At 42.8% G+C, this 20,711-nt stretch overlaps 1 protein-coding gene across 1 annotated transcript in view; it reads left to right on the plus strand.

Moving 5' to 3' along the window:
* Positions 1 to 1,054: 1,054 nt before the first annotated feature.
* spred1 (sprouty related EVH1 domain containing 1) overlaps positions 1,055 to 20,711 on the plus strand; it is a 33,098-nt gene continuing 13,441 nt past the window's right edge. The window contains exons 1-3 of the mRNA XM_042072314.1: positions 1,055 to 1,710; positions 15,742 to 15,952; positions 19,039 to 19,207. Of these exons, the coding sequence (XP_041928248.1) occupies positions 1,682 to 1,710; positions 15,742 to 15,952; positions 19,039 to 19,207 (409 nt within the window). The 5' untranslated portion in view covers positions 1,055 to 1,681. The remainder of the gene's footprint in view (positions 1,711 to 15,741; positions 15,953 to 19,038; positions 19,208 to 20,711) is intronic.

Consider the following 20,711-nt stretch of genomic DNA (forward strand, 5'->3'; position numbering starts at 1 on the left):
CCTGACCCAGCTGGTCTCCGTTCACATTACATTTTTGTTTGCGGACCTGGGTCCGTTTATGTCATAAACACTAGCTTCTTTTTACTAATATCGCGTACCCCAGACCCCTAATTTCTAGTGGACCCTGGTCCGAACCCGGGTTCGGTAATCTCACATTAGCAAAAATCATCGAACCATCGGTCCAAACGAATTCGGGTCCGGACCAAACGGTCTAGTGTTAATCTAAGATTAAACAGTTTTTACCACCACTACATATTGTAGCCCTGTCTGACTTTAATGTTTTTTATAGGCCTACATGTGCTGGAAATATGCTGAAAGCGTTGCAGCTGCATTAACAGGCCTGTAGCAACCTACACTAGGCCTATATGAGACCTTTTCATGGCACTTATTCATTGAATATAGCTAGTATGCATCATACATGTTTATTTTACATCCATATTTGATCCACAGTGATGATTCTTCCAGCATTTAAAGTCCATCTTCCCAACACTCATACCCCATGCCTCTCTCTCTCTCTACACACACACACACCAGAATCCTCACTGTGTACCTAGCGACAAGCAATATGATGTAATTCCACGTGCTATAGCCACCAGTGTGAGCTCAGTCTTCCTCGAATTTATTTCCTATCATCTTTTAAACTTGGTTGACAAATATCTTAAATATTCCTCATATGGTCTTAATTCGGAATGTTTGAGGTAGGACAGACCAGTGTTTGGGGAAGTTTTTTTCTATGTCCTGTCTTGCAGATTTTTCCCCCCTCAACGGTGCGTGCTATCACACTGGCTCTTCCCTCTTCTATGTATCAATCCACTTAGCCTTATTGAGGGGAAACTTCTTTTGGGAAGTGCCGGGACTATTTTGAAACAACTGAGCGGAAAAAACGTTTTTGCTGGTATTGCATGGTTAATTTTTATATGATAATAAATAAACGTGCTTTACTGTTGATCGAGGTATCTCACGTTAGAGCACGTGTGATATCTGAAAGATTGGAGCTGTTCTGCTTTTCGAGCTATTCGCGGAAGGATCTTATTCTAGAGCTGAGGTCAACGCTTCCGCCCAGTTTTTAGATAGGCTATATGCATTGCCCGAGTTGAAAATGGAGTTCGTGTGAGATAGATGCTCAGAACTTCCAATTAGGAAATCTCCTATCTCTGTTCTCGTGATAACGTTTGGTGTATCAAAATAGGATAGTTGTCCAAACACCTTACGATCCCTGGAAGCCTCGTCTGGACAGTTCTGACAAATTGCTCGGAGAAACGCTGCTGCCTTTTTCAAGTGTTGTCCCCAAGAAGTTGCAGAGGGAATAGCTCGATGGCTAGCTGGAACAAGAATTACGAGCCTGATGTCGAATTTCATCTGCAATTGTAACTGATTGACCGTATTGGAATTTGTTTATCGTCGTGGCAGAGGACAATGGTGAAAATGGTTATTTCATTGCAGTCGGATTTTACTTCTGTGGAACATACAATGAATCAGCGGTTGCCTTTCCCGTTCTAATTTCAGTTCTTCGCTTTCCTCTGAGAGCTACACGGCATGCATCATTGTAGACCCTATATTTATTTCGAATAACTGGCTTTTTCTTCGAAAAAAAAAAAAATGGTTATTTTTGCGGATAATTTCTCCGCTGTGACTGCGTCGTCGATGCTATTTCCAGTATTTGGATCCCCGTGAGAAAAAAATGAGCGAAGAGTCGACAAATCCAAACGAGTAAGTAGTGTGACATTTTCTATAGCCTAACGTTGTGCGTAACGTTAGAATATTGGGGTCCGGCTAACATGTATCTTGTCATGATTTCAATGTAACAAAGTTAGCCAAGAAAGTCGTTTGAGGTAGGCTATGCTGCAGGAAAATGTCAATATGTCTCATTCTAATATGTGCCTCCTTTTAGGGTAGAGCTATATTATTTTCTTGTAGCCTAAAGATATGATGATCTGGTCAAACATCATTCTTATGTCTGTGTAACGCTAACAACAATTTTGCTGCAGTTCTCTTTCTGTCACATCCATCAAGCTTTGGCTACTATCATTATGACTATGGAGAACTGACAATCAGGTCATAATTCTGGGCCTTTGATTTTGTAATTCCATTTAGGGTCTTAGCCTGAGCTGCTATTCCTCTAAGTTACTTTGAGACAACCACGGATTTTATTTTATTTTTCCCAATTTCAAACCTAGGTTACTGAAACGGAAGGGTCATAAACTAACTTTATCCAGTTTGTCACGTAATTAGATGATGATTATTTTTGCGTGATGCAGTGTCTTATGTTAAACTCCATATTTTATTAGGCCATAAAGTGTTATTTGTTCTATGTTTTAATACTGGAACTAAACGAGCAATAAGTAAATCGCCATAGTTTAGCCCACATAGGCTAGTCCCTTCAACCTTTAATATGGGGAAATAGATGCATTGTCTCTGAAGACCCTTTCATAGGACGTTAAAAAGCAACGTTTACTGAAAAGCTTATATATTAAGAAAAAACATTCTGAAAACTTGGAGATAATATAAAATGTTGTAATCACTAGCAAGAGTTTACCCTTGTCTATTGGTGCTGGAAGATTGTATGGTATGTAACGCCGTCTTAATGTATTCTTAATCTAACGTCACCATAACGTTTGTTCTCCTTCAAATTGACAGATGCTTCTAGCAATGTTTCTCAATCAATCAGTTCATTGCTAAAATATGGTTACTGCAATGTTTGACTCAAAAAAGCTGAAGACGCCATTTTTTCTCAATCACACTAATTTGCATATCACAATCTTCATTCATAAAAATGATAAAAAATCACTCTTGCTCGCAATATGAATCGAAAGATTTGCTAGTTTAGTGATCATTTACGAAAGGGGAAGTAGAAAGGCGACATATTATTTCGCAATCGGTTTATTTATCGCTGTAAATCCATGTTGTTTTAATGGGGTGATCGCTTGCGTGCGCTTGTTGACAGTCACTGAGAAATATCTGCTCGGGAGGTGCTGTTGTCACGTGACCGCCTCCATTCATAAAGTACCTGGCTGCCCATTCACAGCTAGCTGTACAGTGGCGTGTGTCTATGCACCGCCCGCAGGATTGCACAAAGAATCTTCAGCTTAATCTTGTAGATCGACTACCACTCCTTGAGTATTTGTATACTGTTGGCAGGTTTTTTGTCGCTGTAATTCATGAAGCTCAATGTTTTACAGGCCACGATAGACTTGAATGAGCTGGTTCATTCTTCGCCCTATGACAAAGTAAACGACCATTCCTTCACGTAGCCATTCTTTCTCTGCATATCAGTCTCATTTACTTCATTGAACAGTTTCTTTGTCCTTGAATATGTCCTATATGTTCCTGGTGGCATTATTTCCTGTATGACTCATGAGCATCTGGTATAGTAGCTGCTTTGTTCTTTTGTAACTAAACCAGTAGATCTGAAAGTAGTGTTGGAGCTTTTTTCATTTATATTTGAAAACGGTAGAGATGAGACATTTGCATATTGATGCTCAATTGATGCCCCCCACCAGCATGGGGAGCCCTTTTATGTAACACCCAAGAACAGCACATGCTCCTGATGACAAAGCCATGCACAAAGAAGCGAGTTGTTTTTAATGGGCTTTGAAGATGCCATTTTGATTATTTTTCCTTCCTTCTCATGGGAAGGTGGACATTGTCTGCTCGTTTTCTTCTGTTTTTGCAGTGATGTCCTATGAAACCCCATTTGCAAGGATTGTTATCGCTTTGCTGACAGGCTATCGTCGCTCTGTTTTATTTTCCATGTCTTGATGTTTGTTGATGTATCTCCAGTATTAGACACATAGATTCTTTATCAGGAATAAGTATTGCTATTGTCTGAAAAGGAGATTGATGCGATGATAAAAGGAGGGTGTTTCCTCTTGGAAAAGATTGCTGAAATGGATAAACAAAATAAACACATTTACAGTGGCTAATATGAATAATCCTGTGTATGGTTTACAAAATATATATATATATATATATATATATAATATAATATCAGTTATATATATCAGTTACAGTTTACATCATAATTGTTGTGGTGTACAAACAAATTGAGGCTAATTTAAATGCCCATTGTGCCAAGTGATCTTGAATGATGGGAGTGACACATGCTATGTTTTATGCTCACCTTATTGTGAAATTGTTGTGTGGTAAGGTGAGGGTTGTTCTACCTTAGGTCACTGATCAATTAGGGCCTAGACTAGTTGCTCTGCATGCTGTTTATTCTGGATTTTCTTTTGCATTTGTCATGAGGATTTATGATCAATGACAAAACATTAGTGTAATCTGACCGTGAGGATACATTAAGGAATCATTTAAAATAGTAGTGTTTAAATTTTTCATTCAGAATTTCAAATCGTGTATTTTGATATCCATTTTTTTAAAATCTCAAATACAGAATGTATGACCTAGACTAGGCCAGAATTGTGTGAACCTGATCTAGGAAATATGTAATCTGTCCTATTGATGGGGCTTTGAGAAGGTCCAGCAGTTTTTATTTAGAGTAAATTGTTAGCTAGATGTAACGGATGTCTTAAACTAACCCAGAGCTGTTTATTTTCATATTTGAGTGGTGTGTTTGAGCTGTGTACTGTAACCAAACCATATCTCCCCGCAACACTAATTTAATATGGCCTTGGTGTTCACACATCTATATTTAAGCATCTGTATTTCCTGTGATGGTGGTTTTGGCAATTACTTTAAATTTAGCTGACTGAGCTGTGCTGAATTTATGTTTTCTAAAAAGATAGAGATGTTTACAAGGTTACAAATTGTTGTGAGATTTTGCTTTTTATCTGATACAGAGCACATGTTTCATATGGCAGTTAGCCTAGTATTTGTGTTGGAAGAGTGTGTTGTGGTGGTAGGGGTGTATGTGTCTCTTAACTTTAACTGTTATGCAAAAATCCAATGTGGAAGTACAGGGGGAACTTTTAGCTGGGGAAGATGTAGCTTGCAGTACACCCAGCATAGCAAATTCTGGGATTCTGGGAACCAGAGTAAGCCACACTGCCCTAATTAGTTGTTTCGTGAGGATGTGGATTGCCTTTGGCACATTTGCTTATGTTGAAAGGTTCACCACAACTTGCATGTTTTGCCATATTCTGTGACCTTCACATCTTACCCTGCAATTTGTTTGGGAAATGTTGGCTTCATTAGCCAGCCAGTTAGCAGAATGGCACTGCTGCAGTTACATCAGTTGAATTTAAAGGGACACCTGGGACATATTTTATAGCCTCTAAATGCACATGTCACAAGTATGTCTGTAAGGGAGCAGACGTCTTTCCTTGTTTTCATACTGAATGCCTTGATGTGATCTTGAGTATCGTGATTGGTGTGATGCATATTTTGTTATGTTGTATTAATTCTATAAAAACTAAGTTTTTACTCTGATGCTATGCATATGGTCCTGTGTTCCCACTGCACAATGGAGATTATGGTTAAAAAAAAAAAAACTCTGCTCTTTGTGCCCACCACTGATTCAAGGGGCAATATCAATCCAACATATAGAATGTTTATAACCCTTATGGATTGATTTCAGGGAGTAAAATGGATAACATTGTAGAATTGTGGCATGCATTCAGATGGAATACATTGATCACATCACATCCATGATGAACAGCATTTTTGCCCACATAAGTGATAGTGGTGCACAGATCAAGCCAGCAAGCAAGAAACCACATATCAGCCTTATTCATACAGTGCCGGTAAACTGATGGATCATTGTGTGTTATTGAGATTGGGAACACCTAGGGCCTTTCCGAAAATAGTTACTTCGCCCACTCCCTAGCCTCTTGCACTCCGTTGGCACTTTCATGTGGATGGTCCGCCATATTAAGGACAATCCGAAACCAATTACTGTTAAAGAGGCCCTATGCAACAATTCTAGCAAAAATGACCTTAATTATGCAGGTTGAGAGTTGGTCTGATGGTTCTACAACACTTTTTGGGTCGTTTGGTGGGTGCTTCTGAGCCCTATGTGTTTAGCTTGGTTTAGCGTAGCAGTCACTTGCTACCGAAGCTGCAGGGGGAGCTATGTCGTGAAAAATGCGAGCCCAAATCAGGCGAAAACCCAGAAACAGCGAAGGAATAACCAGACCTGCATAGGGCTTCTTTAAGTGGTAGTGTGTTATAAGACCTCCAACGCCAAGTGAACATCGATGCCCCCTTGACTAGGGTGTGCGTCAATTAATGTGGCACATCATGGAGAACGCTTAATACAAATGTGTGTTCAGTTTAAATGTGAGTACACCTGTGTAAACAAATCCATGGTTATGTCAGAACATGTTGTTGCCAGGCAGAATGAAGTTCGTCCCAAAGTGGAGTGCGAAATTATACCCTACGTGCTGATCAAGGGAACTTTATTTAGCTGTGAGGGTGATTCCCACCCAAATGCACGCCATAACCAAGGGGGAGTAGGTAGGGACTATTAGAAAGGCCCCTAGTGTGTCCCATTTCTTTTGGGGATTTGAGGGATAGTGGTCATCTAGGCCTCCAAACCCCTCCAAATGGAGCCTTTCAGATATGGACTCCAAACAGTGGTAGGAATAAAGACCCAAAATGCTACCATAAATCTACCATAAATGGAAGTATGTCTTTGCAAGATTAATCAGGCAATATTAATGCTTTTGAAAAACAAAAACAAGTAGGTATACTTGAAAGCAAGGGCAAGGGTTTACATCCGAAATATCTAGCCCATCCATTCCAATATACAGATTTCAGTACCGGGAGATTAACCCTGCTTAGCCAAACATGGAACTGTCCGTGTGATGGTTCATTAGGATCATTAAGAAACTTACTAGGTGCAGGTGAAGTATAATATTAATTTCACTCTGCTTTTAATATGCCTGTAGCCTCTGTCCTCTGACTTATTTTGTGATGTGTTACAGTGCATGATTATTACAAAATTAGACCTAGGCCTTGAAATGTCCATCCCTAGGTGGAGCTAATTGAGGATCAGAGGCCTATATGATGACATTAGGGACTATTTGTATGTTTCCAACACAGGAACTGCAGACGGTATTGTTTTCAGGAACCTATTTCAAGGGACATTTTAGTACTTAATCTGCAGTAGGTACTTTTGTTTCTTCCAGTAACTGCTATGTGGACACAGTGCACTGAATGTTAAATTGGCTGAATGAAAGCCTCACAGAATGACCCAAATGTAAATATCTTTAATGTTATAAAACAAGCTGGGACAAATTAGCTAAGGTAGAAAACCAGAACAAACCAAAAGTTGTTGGCAGTTAGTTGGAATCAAAGTTTGAGTTTGTTACTAGCAGAAATGCAGTAACATCAGAATTAGTGTTGCACGGTGCACCGATACTACAAAAGTATCGCAATACCCTGAAATTAAAAATGTCACGATGCCTAATTTTATTAGTATCGATACTTTTGAGAATGACCGTGTTCTTTTGAAGTAACATGCGTGTGCACAAGGCATGCTTCTAGCGCCTCCTCCCCTAACCTGTGGCTGTGCGTCTTTTCTCCTCACACACGTAAGTGCAGCTGTCGTGCTATAAACAGCGAGAGATGGCTGCTAGTTCAAGTGATGCTATGGTAACACATAATAATAGGCTAATATCAAGTTGATTTGCTCACTTGCATCTCAAGTTTGTGTTGCTAACCTACCTAAGCTGTGGGATTTTGGTCATTTAGGCCTACTATTTGGGTTCAATGTAATTTAGAAATAGGCTAAGCAACCATGGTGCTCGCTAAAATCATTAATAAACATTGCAAGACACTTATCTCTTAAAGTGACAGGCACTCAATTACACCTACACATCATCAATGTGCACTCAATTAGACCTACACACCACATTAAAGATATGCCTAAGTGTAATAGTTTAAAAATAGTTATAGTTTTAGAATAGTTTTCAAATTGCTAAATATATTTACTAGTAATTATGTAGAATATATGAAATATGACATAAGCCATCATTTTCCATGTGTGTTTGTGTGGAGAGAGTCAAGCAGAATCTGGGATGGCCACTGTTGTGAATGATCACAATACAGTATATTCAGTATTACTGATGATGATGATGTCAAGGTGGTGGGGCCCCCAAATCAAATAAATTTTTTAAAAAGTATCGAAGAAGTATCGAAATCGCAATTCTTGACTTGGTATCGGTATCGAAACATTAATTTTGGTATCGTGACAACACTAATCAGAATACATGTTGATTGTAATCTTTGGTGTAGATTATTATCTCTGCCCTACAGGTGGTAACAATGTGTATGTACAATTTACAAAAATTAACATCCGTGACAAAATGACAGAGATTGTCACATTAATATTCAACCCTGTGGTGGCGTCACCAGCTCCTTGTTTTTCAAGTCCTGTTTGTAAACCTCTGAAAAAACTAAAAGTGGTTTTAGATTAGTTTATAATTGGAGATTCTGAGGTTCTGTTGAAGAAATTGCCTGTTTTAGATGGAAATGCCTGTTCAGGCATGCAACTGTTCCCTGTGAGATGCATTGTTCCGTTGACCATGTGAAATCGGTACTGCTTCCCGTGGTCAGTGCTAAATTATACACACCTTCAGCTAGCCTAGTTCCTATGTTGTTGCTCTCACTTCCCTTTGGTATTTCTGTAGTGAGACGTTTTTTTTAAAGCCCCAATCCTCTGCAGTATTAGCTCATGATATTGAATCAGGTACAGCTTGGTAGCAAAATCGAAAGGCTTTGACTCATTCATTTCCTGTTCTTGATGCAACATGATGATCTGGGTAAAAAGAATACAGCCCTAGGGGGAGATTGTTGACCACCCAAGCTTTCATGTGTTACCCATAATAAGGCATTGTTTATTTTTCTCCCCTTTAACCCTCCTTCAAATTCATACTTAGGTTAGATATATTTGTCATTCTTTCATAGCTGTCAAAAATGGACACAGTAGAGATGCAGATTACTTCAGAAATGTTGCAAACTGTTTGATGAAGGCATGGTTTTGTTTGGGGCATATGGGGTAGAGTATACGACTGCTGCTGTGAGAATGGCTGCACCCCACAGCCACCCCCATGAGGCCACAAACATAACAGGGTACAGATGTAAACCCCAAGCCCTGTGTCTTTGAGTTTCCCCAACTCTTTGAAACCATGAGGATTTAAGGGGTGTGTGCATGTGTTTGTATGCATGTGTGTATGTGTGTAAAGCCCTGTGTTTTCAGAACAAGATGGCCTGAAGCTTTTGTGGTCCTTGCTTTAGTTTGAGGAACCAAGTTGTGCTGTGTCATCTCCATCATAATGTTAGGCCAGGAAGTATGTCTTATCTCAGGGGTTTCAGCCAGATGATTCTGTAAGGGGAGCTGTGATTGTATGTGTGTCTGTGCCCCAGCCCCCTAAAGCACTGACTTGTAATGGTGGCTCACCCAGCAAGCCCTCATCTCTCTCCTCTTTCCTCCTGCTTTGAGTTCTCTCCTTCTTTCCTTTTTTCCTTCCTTCCAACAAGAGCAGGGTCCCTGGAGACTCTTCACATCAAAGCCTCCCAGCGTTGCTGTTGCAGTCCAAATCTGCGGTTCCTCTTCTCATTTTTTTTCGCTCTCTTTCCTGTAATTGCAGCGCAAGGTTTTAATTTTCCAAATGCTTGCGGTGGAAATTAAGATCATCTCAATATGTGGCATGATTGATGTCTTCAGAATGGTTCATTTCTGCATTTGATATGCAGATGGGAGACCTAGATTTACAGTGGTGCCACAGTCATGGCGTACCAGAACCATTTTAAATCGAACACTCGCAGGATTAGCATTGGTGTAGAGGAGAAACTCTTTTATTTTGTCTTCTTAAATTTAGGCATTACAATCCAAGGTCCCTGTGGATTATCTCATCCCATTCCTATTGCTCTGTGTGGCAGTGTATTCAAGCAGCCTACATCCTGTGCTAATTTTCTCCCACATTTATGTATACACACACGCATGTATTTTCCATGTTCTGAATTCTGCCTGCAATCAGACAGCAGCTGTAAATAATCAACTTGGTTGGAAATCTTTTGGCAACGTTGGTCAATTTTAGCATAAGGCGATTGTTTACTATATATAGATATATAGAGATATATATATATATATATATATATATATATATATATATATATATATATATAGATAGATAGATAGATAGATAGATATCATTTACTGGAGATGCTTCTTTAGCTGGTTGCTCCATGTCTCTTGTCTGAAGCTGACTCTCACACAGCCTTGCTTGGTGTCGCCTGCACTGCTCAAGATGGAAACTTGTGAGCTGGAAATGAGTCATCGGCCATCGGTGTAGGTACATCTCTACACAAGGCATCACAGAAATCCTCACTGCTTTTAGAACAAATCAAGCTCTCCTCTCCCAAAGCCCATTTAACAGTTGCAGAATGATGGTGATGCCTAATTACCTAACTGGCAACCTGGTCCTGGTGCAAGTATTTCTGTAGGATGGGACAGGGATTGGGGGTACAAGTCAACCATGGACCTATACTCTGCAGCTTGGAAAGGCCTTCAGTGCTGCAGCTGGTTGATTGTGACTTGGAGGGACTGCAAACCAGGGGTTTAATTTCCAAAACCATGACTGCGGAGGCTATTATTTAAAGTAACTGGTAAGGTCATCCTTGAGCACTGAAAGTATAAACGGTGGGAAAGCCTACTCGGTTAGTGGATTTTGGATATTGTTTTTCGTTCATTCCTAAGGTGGCTTAGGCAGAGATGAACTTGAAGATGGATGGAATTATTGTTTGTTCAAGTGTAATGTAGCCTTGGTTGTGTAGGTTGGCTTTAGTTGTTTAGAATATATATGTTTTCTAGGCCCATATAGCAGCCATTTGTTTAAATAATTTGTTGATGTCATATAGTCACAAATGTAGTTATCTTGGACTTTTGTCAAATTGTTAGTGTTAGGATAATCTCCCTGTAAATTTGTTTAGCATGTTTCATACTGACAGTTTGCCTATCATTTACATAAACAAGCCTTATGTTGCTTGTTTGTTTGGGGGATAGAGTATGATCTGGTGGACAGATCCCCTAGATTATTGGTAATCTGATTAGCCTAGCAAAATTGTGATTAGCTCACACATTTCATTCCTTCACCGTGTCTTGTCTTAATGTAGGCTATTCTTTGTGTCTTGAATATTGGTGCTGCGTCCATACTGTGAATATGGTGCAGAATGGCTAGTTTTATGCCTGAAGTACTTGCCTTCTCCCCTTTTGTGCCATCAAAAATATGTCCTTTTTCCTCATCCTCCAAAAAAGAAATGTTTGTTTCTAAAGTTAAGGACCCCACTGGAGCCTGACGGGCCTCCCCTGGATGGGTGAAGGAGAGAATGGTGGAAAGGAGCAGCATATCCCGCTCTCCCACTCCACACCCCCTTGCCCATTTCTTTTGAGATGGTAATGACCAGGGGAGGTTTCTCTAGCCTTAGCTTGCAGAGCGTGTCTCTCCGGCTACATGCTCCACTGCCTGGACATTGTGAGAGCACAAAACTCCGGGCTCGGGGATCCAGTAACGTGAAATTTCAGCAGAGAAGCAGCCATTGTGTGTTGAAGGTAGGGACGGGAGGGTGGTATAGCGAGAGGGTCCAGGAGGAGGGGTTGACTTGGCGAGAAATCAGCGCTCAAGCCACATCCTACTGCCACTCATCCCACCATTACAAACACAGTGCAAGGTCCAGCAGCCATGTCTCCTCAGGTTTCCTGCACCCCAGTGTAGCAGCTAAGGAGACTAAGCTAATGTAGCCATGCTCAAGCCCCTGAAGCACATAATCCAGTCGTGGCCTACTGGTTAGGGCTTCTGGCTTGTAACCGGAGGGTTGCCGGTTCGACCCCCGACCAGTAGGAACGGCTGAAGTGCCCTTGAGCAAGGCACCTAACCCCTCAGTGCTCCCTGAGTGCCGCTGTAGCAAGGCAGCTTACTGCTCCGGGTTAGTGTGTGCTTCACTAATTCACGGATGGGATAAATGCAGAGACCAAATTCCTTGTATACTTGGCAGAGTAGCCTGATTTACATTTACATCCTGAAAAGGCACCTGGATAGTGCTTTTATCCTGTATACAACTAGACAGAAGGCAGTTGGTGGCTGTTGGATGGTCATCTCGGTAAACTCTTGGACTCTGAGTAAAGGTGTAAATGCTTTTTTTTCTGTGTCCAACAGGACGGTAAGGGTTAAGCATCATTGACTGTATCGGTCCAATGAAATATTGGTGTGTTTTTTTTTTCCCCTATCCTTTTTGTGATATATTTTGGCAAGACTGGCAACTTCCACTGAACTGTTTTTGGCATTGAACATGAATGACAACAGCCACACTCTCCACCCCCCAAGCACACTCTCTTTCACTCCCACACACACACACACACACACACACACACACATCTCCCACTCCTTTGTTTTCATCTGTCCCTCCCCTTCGGAAATGAAGTCAGTCTTCCAGCAGACTAACTTAGGATAATTTGACATGGGGGAAGGGAGGGGATGCCGGGGGGCTTTGGTCCCTCCTCCCCTCCGGGCCCTGACCCTCAGCTTTCCCAACCAGCTGATCCTGCTTCCGGCCTGTGGCTGTGTGACCACTGGACTGTGCTCTCTCAGTGAGGACCGGGGGCCACGGCTCCCAAACCTTTTGTCTCCTACGAATTCATTCTTTCCTGGGATGAATTTAAAGCAGGAAAGCCTCCACCATTCCCAGGATGCAAAGGAGCTCTCAAGAAGATATTAGTCTAAAGTCATATAGGTCCTTACATTTAATCAATAGGTTTTCCAGAGCAGATTGCAGAGCAAAAAACAATAAATGTGTGGGTATATGACATGAGTGTCCTTAGGGACCATGACCTTGGTACCAGTAGATTGAGTAGATGGAGCTCACTCTCGCAGCCAGGCTGCAGGGCACCACAGATGGTGGCAGATCAGTTAAAGAGGGGATCTCGGTTTGCCAAAATGGAAAACAAGGGCCATAATGGAGGGTAGGTGTGACACGCTGGTTATTTTTGTGCCTCAGCTTCTTTAATATGGAAGAAACAGGGTTTAGACATTGTCATGGTGACTTGGATGCAAAGAGAACGAAACCCCCGTGTGTGTGACGTCAGCGCACGAGCATCCCACCGCTCCCTAATCTGTCAGCTCGCGGTCTTGTCCGTGTCGAGCCACCAGCGAGGCCACAGATGCTCACGTGTGTGCTTGGAAATCGGGCTATTTTAAGGCACAAGAAGCGACTGTCCCACCATGATGATTTGATAAACCTCCAGTCTGACGTCAAAGATGGTGGATGCCAAAACCAGGAAGCGCACAATATGGAGACTCAGTTGGAGTCACAGGATTGTGTTTTTTTTCCCCCTCCTCTAATGTGTTTGCGTCAGCTACACAAGGGCATATAGAGAATGGTAAAGTAGGGGAACCCTTTCATGTATTTGGGTTGGTAATTTTTTTTGTGATTGAATGCTTAGCAACGTGTGTGTGTGTATGCACATATCTACATGCGCATGTTTAAAGCAGCCAGGTCATGGTCATTGTTCCTTGGTCATGGCTGAGCAGCACCTCTGCCGCTCCCCTGCTGTGTGAGTGACAGCTTCTCTTGTTAGACTGGCCGTATGTGGTATGTTTGTTTTTTTTTTGTTTTTTTTTTTTGGTGGGGAGGGGAGTGTTTGTGTTCGCTGGTGTGTGGAGACCCAGCCAAGCCTTACCTTCGAGGCTCCCGGCGCCGACTCTCCCGCCCTGTTCTCATGTCTCTGTGACTTCAGGCACGTCGGTCAGAAACTGCAGGCGTGAGAGGTCTCGAGGAGGAAGTGACCCCTCCCTCCTCCCTCAGCCCTTCTTCCCTGAGGTGAACTTCTCTCTGTAAGGGGGATATGAGAGTGGATCTTTTGCTTACTAAACAAGAAAAGAGTCCCAAAGCAAAAAAAAGAAAAAGGCCTGACTTTTTTTATCTGTCCATCTTTTTCCTTCGTTCATACAGTGGAGCATAACAATGAGTCACAAGAGAGTGTGGACGATTGGTCATGCAGACGTCCACAATCTATTTTTCAGGCAAGATTGTGACATTTTACGGCTTCCTAATGTATTCAAGCGTCACATAAACATTTAGAGGACACATGGTGTGTTGACAAACCAACAGAATGATGGCCAGCATAGCCATCTAATGGGCAAATTATGTCACGTGTCATTCATAGGCTGAGGAGCCGGTGCCAGAAAATAGTAAGTAGTGGGGCAATAGTTCGGCCACAGTCACATATTTCTCTAAGCAAATTTATCTGTGAACTTTTTTGGGAAAAAGTTGACACTTCCGGAGGTAAAATGACAAATCTCTTCGACCACCTGAAAAGGAAGAATGTGAAGGAACATGCTGTCAGCTCCAGGAGAGGCTTAGCACATTTCAGAATGAATTTAAAGAATGATGCTTTCATCGATAGTATTTTAATTTACTACTTTTTTTCCATTTTTTTTTTTATTTAGCTGCTCTGATCCACACTCAGTCTAGCTAAGATTTGGGAAACATTGGAAATGGTGTCCTGTTCAAAACTGTGGACAACGTGGCATTGTCACTGATACACACCTATGTTGTAGCAAAATAGATTAAGACTGAAACAGTTTGAATGGATATTTATTTTTCTCTGTATTTTCAATTCTGAAGTGTCAGAACAAGAGTCTTAGTCCAAGCTAACTATCTCCACACCCGTCATTTTTTTGTTGTCGTTGGGGTGTTTTAAGGCTGTGTGACCCTGTTTGACTTTGGTGGCCAGAACAACTGCCCTGTTTTTATTAACCAGGCCATTGATCTTGAGCGGAAGGTTGGTAAACAGTCACCAGACAAGTAGCAGTTTTTATAGGACAGGAATAAGAGAAAGGCGGATAAGCAAGGTTAATTTCTAACCGATCGGAACCTCGTCCCTGTGCCACTGTGCTGATGTTACATAAAAGCTAGTTTGTTTCATTCGCATTAGTTTCTCACATGGTTGAGCACACTATTGGAAACTAGCCTCTGAGTTATTGACCTCCCTAATTAGCGCTTCTCTGACCGGTTTGGCCACGGAAGGGGGGGGGGGGGGGGGTGCATCCTGCTGTCACCATCAATTTTCTACAAGATAAAAAAGAAGCTGATGTAACATTAGTGGCACGTTGCATAGGATGTCTTCAGAGGTCAAATTCCCCCTCCTTTCCCTGCCCACCTTCCTTAATGTGTCACTAGGGGATCTGTAAAAGGCTGCTTGCTGTGAACTTTGACCGTTTTCCAGTGGCACATGAGTGAAATTCTCCAGTCAGTCATACAGCAGTTTAGTACAATGCTGGAAATCAGGCTTAACGTAGCACTAAAAAGTGTTTGGTATAAAACTAGCCAGGCAACTATCTAAAAGGTATGCAAAACCATGCAAACACCAACAACCACACCGATAAAAGCTTGTTAGCATGCTAATGAGTCTATTTTGGCAATTCTGTTGGTCACGTCCTCAGCAGCTGGTGAGAACGACTGGTGTGTCTTTCACATGGCCATATATCAAGATACATTTGTTTATGATGCCAAAACTAGTTGCTTAAGACCCCTGCGTACCATTCCTTAATAATAAAAAAATAAAAATGTCTCAATGTTTTTACGTCTTGTTGAGCACAATAGATGTAGGCCTAAATTGTGTGAGGTTTATGTTTCCCTCTGGAAACTATATTGTGTTCATATGGCATTTAGAGTTGTCATCGATCCTTCTTACTGTCATGTGAACCTAGACGTGCACATTTGCATGTAGTTGTTGTATGCGCTATATATAATTTATATATATATTTTCCGTCTTTCTCCCCACAGTGACAGTTACGCACGTGTGAGAGCAGTGGTGATGACACGGGACGACTCCAGCGGAGGGTGGCTCCCCCTGGGGGGTGGAGGCTTGAGCTGCGTCACTGTCCACAGAGTCAGTCGGCCTGACGACAACAGCGGCAATGGGAGTACTGGTGGAAATGGCAGTGGCGGTGGGGCTGACTTCCTTATCCAGGGGGAGCGGCTCAAAGACAAGTCGGTAAGCTGCGCCGAGTCGTGCCTACAACTTTCACACATACCTCAGCACGCTGTCCCACATGACCTACCTCACACATGCAGGCACCACTCCAGATCTACACCCAGTCGAAAGTGTGCTTGTTAAGTGGGGAGTGTTGCACAGCCATAAGGGTGACGCTCTGGCGTCATATCCTCAACCCCCGGAGGAAGTGAGCCTTTGGCTCTCTTCCACAGCACAGGTACCTGAGAATTGCTGCCAGTTCCTGGGTAAACTAGCCTGATCTCATCAAGCAAACGAGACTCCCTGTGTGAATGTAAGTGTGTGAGAATGTGTATGTATTTGTGTGTGCGCTTGCTTGCATTTATGTGCGTACATGGGGTTGAGGACTGCTCATGGGCTGGCTGGACGCATGAGGTGAATCCAGGCCTGGATTAGATTTACCCGGTAGTAGCTGTTTCTTTACGCTCACAAGCCCCCGATAGAGCTCACTGCGTTTCTGTTCTGCACGGCTCACGGGGGAGTTCAAAAAGGATGATTCACTGCCTCGTCCCTGCTTCTGCCGCAGTATTTAAGTGTTGTGGAGCTGCAGAAGAGGACACAGGAAATGTATTGTAACCCTTTACAAACATAGCCCAGTGTACGGGGTTAGCCTCTCCATTAGCCTTCCCAGTTAGGACGGCATCTAGCTAAACTCAAAACTCGCAAAAGTCACGCAAAAAGGGCCAGGGAGGAAGAAAGGGCGGGTGTGAACACTAGTGGTAACATGCTGGATGCACTTTATTTACCGAGCCTGAGGTTACTCATGAGGTGTCTTGCTGCAAACCAGCTCTAAGAGAATGTGCTCAGATGACTACGATCATTTTCTCCTTTAGAAATGCTTCCATTTTTTGCTGATAGGGAAAACAACTATACACACACACAGGCATAGATTAGAGGATGGTGTGAAAGAGACAGGAGAGAATGAGCAAAATAATGGAAGGGACAAAGGCAAAGACATACAAAAAAAAGAGACCAGCAAGAAGACAAGAACAGACTTGAATATGCAAAGACAGACCCTGACTCAAGGACTAAGACGGTGCAAGAGAGGGACAGAGAGAGCGAGAGCCGATGACAACAGTGTCGGAGGGGCGATCTGCCTACACGTGTGTAACGATGCGGTACAGGGTGTACTGATGAGTCAGCTGGTGCCAAATATAGCCTCCCAGTGTGCCTGCACTCACTTAATGTTCCCATGTTAAGGACTCGAGCTTAATTGGCTACACAATTACTACATGTCAAATAGCTTTTAATGGGAAATGGGGGGGGGGGTCCATCACAGATTGGAGCACTAAACGATGCAACCATAACGGGTATTGAAATAAGGAAGTTAAAGAAGAAAAAAAGAGAGAATGATCATTTGAGCTGTGGATGCTTGTGATTTCTGAGTGATGGTGTAGCAGCATGGGAGAGTCCTTGCTGGTCCTGTGCTTCCATGATTCGACTGTGGGTCCACTGGCCATCACTCATCTCGGTGAGCCCCCCCCCCCCCCCTCCATCCCAGTGCTGAACACAGCGGCTATGGACACTCAGCTGGAATCCCATTCAGCTACAGTCTCTCTGTCTTTTCCATTGCTTCTCTCGCTCCCTCTTTTACACACACACACACACACACACACACACACACACACACACACACACACACACACACACACACACACACACACACGTACATGCATACATTATTTACACACACCCTCCAAAGCACACCATGTCTAGTTCACCCCAGTCAAGGTTTCTGCTGTTGTGTTTCCACCCCTCTCTCTTTCTCTTCCTCATTTTGCGCCGTGGCTCTCCCCGCCTGGTGGAATGCGGTGTAGAGTGTCGTCCTCGTATGCTGTAACGGGGATACTTCCTCCTCTGCTGTGCCTGTGCTCACCTGACTCTCCCTGGCTCCACTCAGTCTCGCCCTCACAATCAGGCTGCCTGGTAGATCCCCCCCCCCCCCCCCCCCCCCACCCCACCCCACCCGTAAACTACCCAGCCTCGCCCCACACACCCCGGCCCTGTGCGCGACTGAGTAAACATAGGGCTCAACTCACCCAGCCACACAGGCTACATATGCACACACTCAAACACACACACACACATACACATACACACACACTCCAAAAACACCAGAGCAAAACTGTTAGCGTGCACGTGCACCTGCCCCTGTTGGCAGCACCCAGCTCACCTGCACAGTTAGCTTTAGCCGGCGACGCAGATTAGCATGGCGTGTGTGTGTGTGTGTGTGTGTGCGCGCCCAGAGGACTAACCAGCTCACATTACAAGCAGATTGGCCTAGCCCTTGCATTAGGGCATTTACTGGCCCTAATCCACTTACAGTCAGTTTATTTGAGGGGTTAGCCAACCTCCTGACACCTCCGGCTTTTGAAGTTAGAAATGCTCTGGAGGCCCTGTTTGAAAGCCACCCCCTCTGGGGCTTTGGGCTTAGTTGCTCCTTGTTTGGGTTTGAATTATGACAAATGCAAAAGTATGTTGTGCGTCAACGTCAAAAAGGGAGGGAACTTTGCTTTGAATGACATGCTTTACTCTGAGGAGAAAGCTACACAGGGGTTGTTTTGCTCTATTTGAGAATGCTATACATACACACACATGCATATACACATTGAACTGCATACCGACACCACAGGCACGCACACTCGCACACTAAGCCCCAAAGACTAATAGGCATCTCTGGTTTCATTTCATCTGCTCATAGGAAGGCCTGGAGCCAATTGAAAGGTCTTTATTAATAATGGGCTTTTGAACGCAGACTTTGACTGCTTTCATAGGCCCCATACCATTGCCTGAGACTTAACAATTAATATTCCTCAGTAGTGTGGCATATGGAGGACTTCCAAATGCTGAATTCCAAATTTAGAATTCAGGCGTCACAATGAAAGTATCAGTAACATTGCACAGACTGCTGTCTTTTTTTTACTGTGTAACATATTAATGAAATTATACCTTTACTGTAATCTACAATGTGTCCGCCACATGTTTTTTGTATTCCATCTCCAATAACTGAGTGGTGACTGATCATGAAAAGGCCCAAGTGTAAGCCTCATGTCCCTTTTTATGTTCAGATTGTGCTGGAGTGTAACATCAAGAGGGACTTGGTCTACAACAAAGTCAATCCCATCTTCCACCACTGGCGGATTGACAACAAGAAGTTTGGCCTAACCTTTCAGAGTCCAGCTGACGCGCGAGCCTTCGACAGGGGTATACGCCGAGCCCTGGAGGACATTAAGCAAGGTGGGTCTTTACCATGCTGAACTTCTAAGTAACGTTTCCTATGGTCTCTGGTACCAGGGACGCACAGTCATTCTGTCAATCTACACTAAGCAACAAAGTCCCAAGTTAGGCAAGAGGATATGAAGGGTAATTGTTTGATTGGGGCCGCAATCTTCATGAGGCTACATCTTCTGCATATGCTAGATGGAAATGAGTCTGTGATCTATGAAAATGGCCTCTTTAGACTGGGCTGGCAAGAATGAAGAAAGTTGTCCCCCAGAAGTCATACAAAGCCTCAGTTTTGGGATTCAAAGTGTGTTCAAAGTATTGGGAATCTCTTTTTGGGTAGTTACAAATACCAAACAGGTTGAATGTTTAGGATGGCAAAACATTTAACTTTGTCAGTTGTTTACTGGCACCAATGCAGGCTATTGGATGTTTCAATAATTTAATTTTGATCTAGGTTTGTTGTACTTGTCTTTCTTAGTATAGGTTTGACATTAGCCTATGTCTCTTTTATTAAGTGAATGAATGTTAGCAACTCTTGCTTTAGTGCACACCTGTCCATCAATTTGTATGTTCTGCCATTGTTGTCATGGTTATTGGAGACTGATGTTTACTTTCTAAATAACATGCCTTTTCTGGGCAGAATATCCACAACCTGCAACAGTAACTTTCAGTCTTTCAGAAAGTGTTCCTAATTAAATTAATTTGGCTATGGCTTTGCTTTCCATATTATAGCTTCACAACTGTATCACATTCTTTTCTGGCTCTTGGGAATAATTCTACTGAGAGACGTGTCTGAAGTCATGATGTTGTTTTCTATTTTCTCATAAGCTGCTCTTTTAGGTTTGGTGGTGTAATGGTGCTTTAGAATATTTTTTCGTCAGTTCAGTAGCTTAGCGGAACACAAAATTGATGTGCGGGCTGAATCTCTTTAGAAATCCAAATTGACCAAGGGGCTGTCTTGTGGGCCAGGAGTTTGAGACCACTGGACTATATCAATGTCTGATGTTGCCCATCAGTTGAACGATCAGCAGAAGAACATGGAAAGGGAAAGAGTATGTCATGGGACTGTCAGGTGCTCACAGCATTGAGAGTAGGAAAGTGAAACAGTGAGGCTAGTGGTTAGCATGGAAACAGCCTGCTCAGCAGACCCCCTGCACCACACCGATGTTGCACAACATCTGGCCAGGCCATGGACTCCTCTACACTCACACTTTGGACCTGATGATGCTGCCCTTTTGTTTGAAATGGATATCACATCAGCTGGACAGACTTGGGACATATGAGGTCATCTTCAATCTTGTTGTGGTGGGATGGCCAATTACTCTTAGTGTCGAAAACAAATGTTTCTACATCCTTGTAAATAAATAGATAGATATTTAGCACACATTTATGTCTACTTACAACATTTGTTTGGGGTTCAGACTCGTATACCACAAACAGCCTATTTTTAGTTCTTTTCCTAGTTAGCTCCAAAATCTTAGTTTGTATAATCTGCACTAGGAGGGATGTTTGAGTT

Source organism: Alosa sapidissima, chromosome 19 (genome assembly GCF_018492685.1).
Source record: "Alosa sapidissima isolate fAloSap1 chromosome 19, fAloSap1.pri, whole genome shotgun sequence".
NCBI classification, from domain to species: domain Eukaryota; kingdom Metazoa; phylum Chordata; class Actinopteri; order Clupeiformes; family Clupeidae; genus Alosa; species Alosa sapidissima.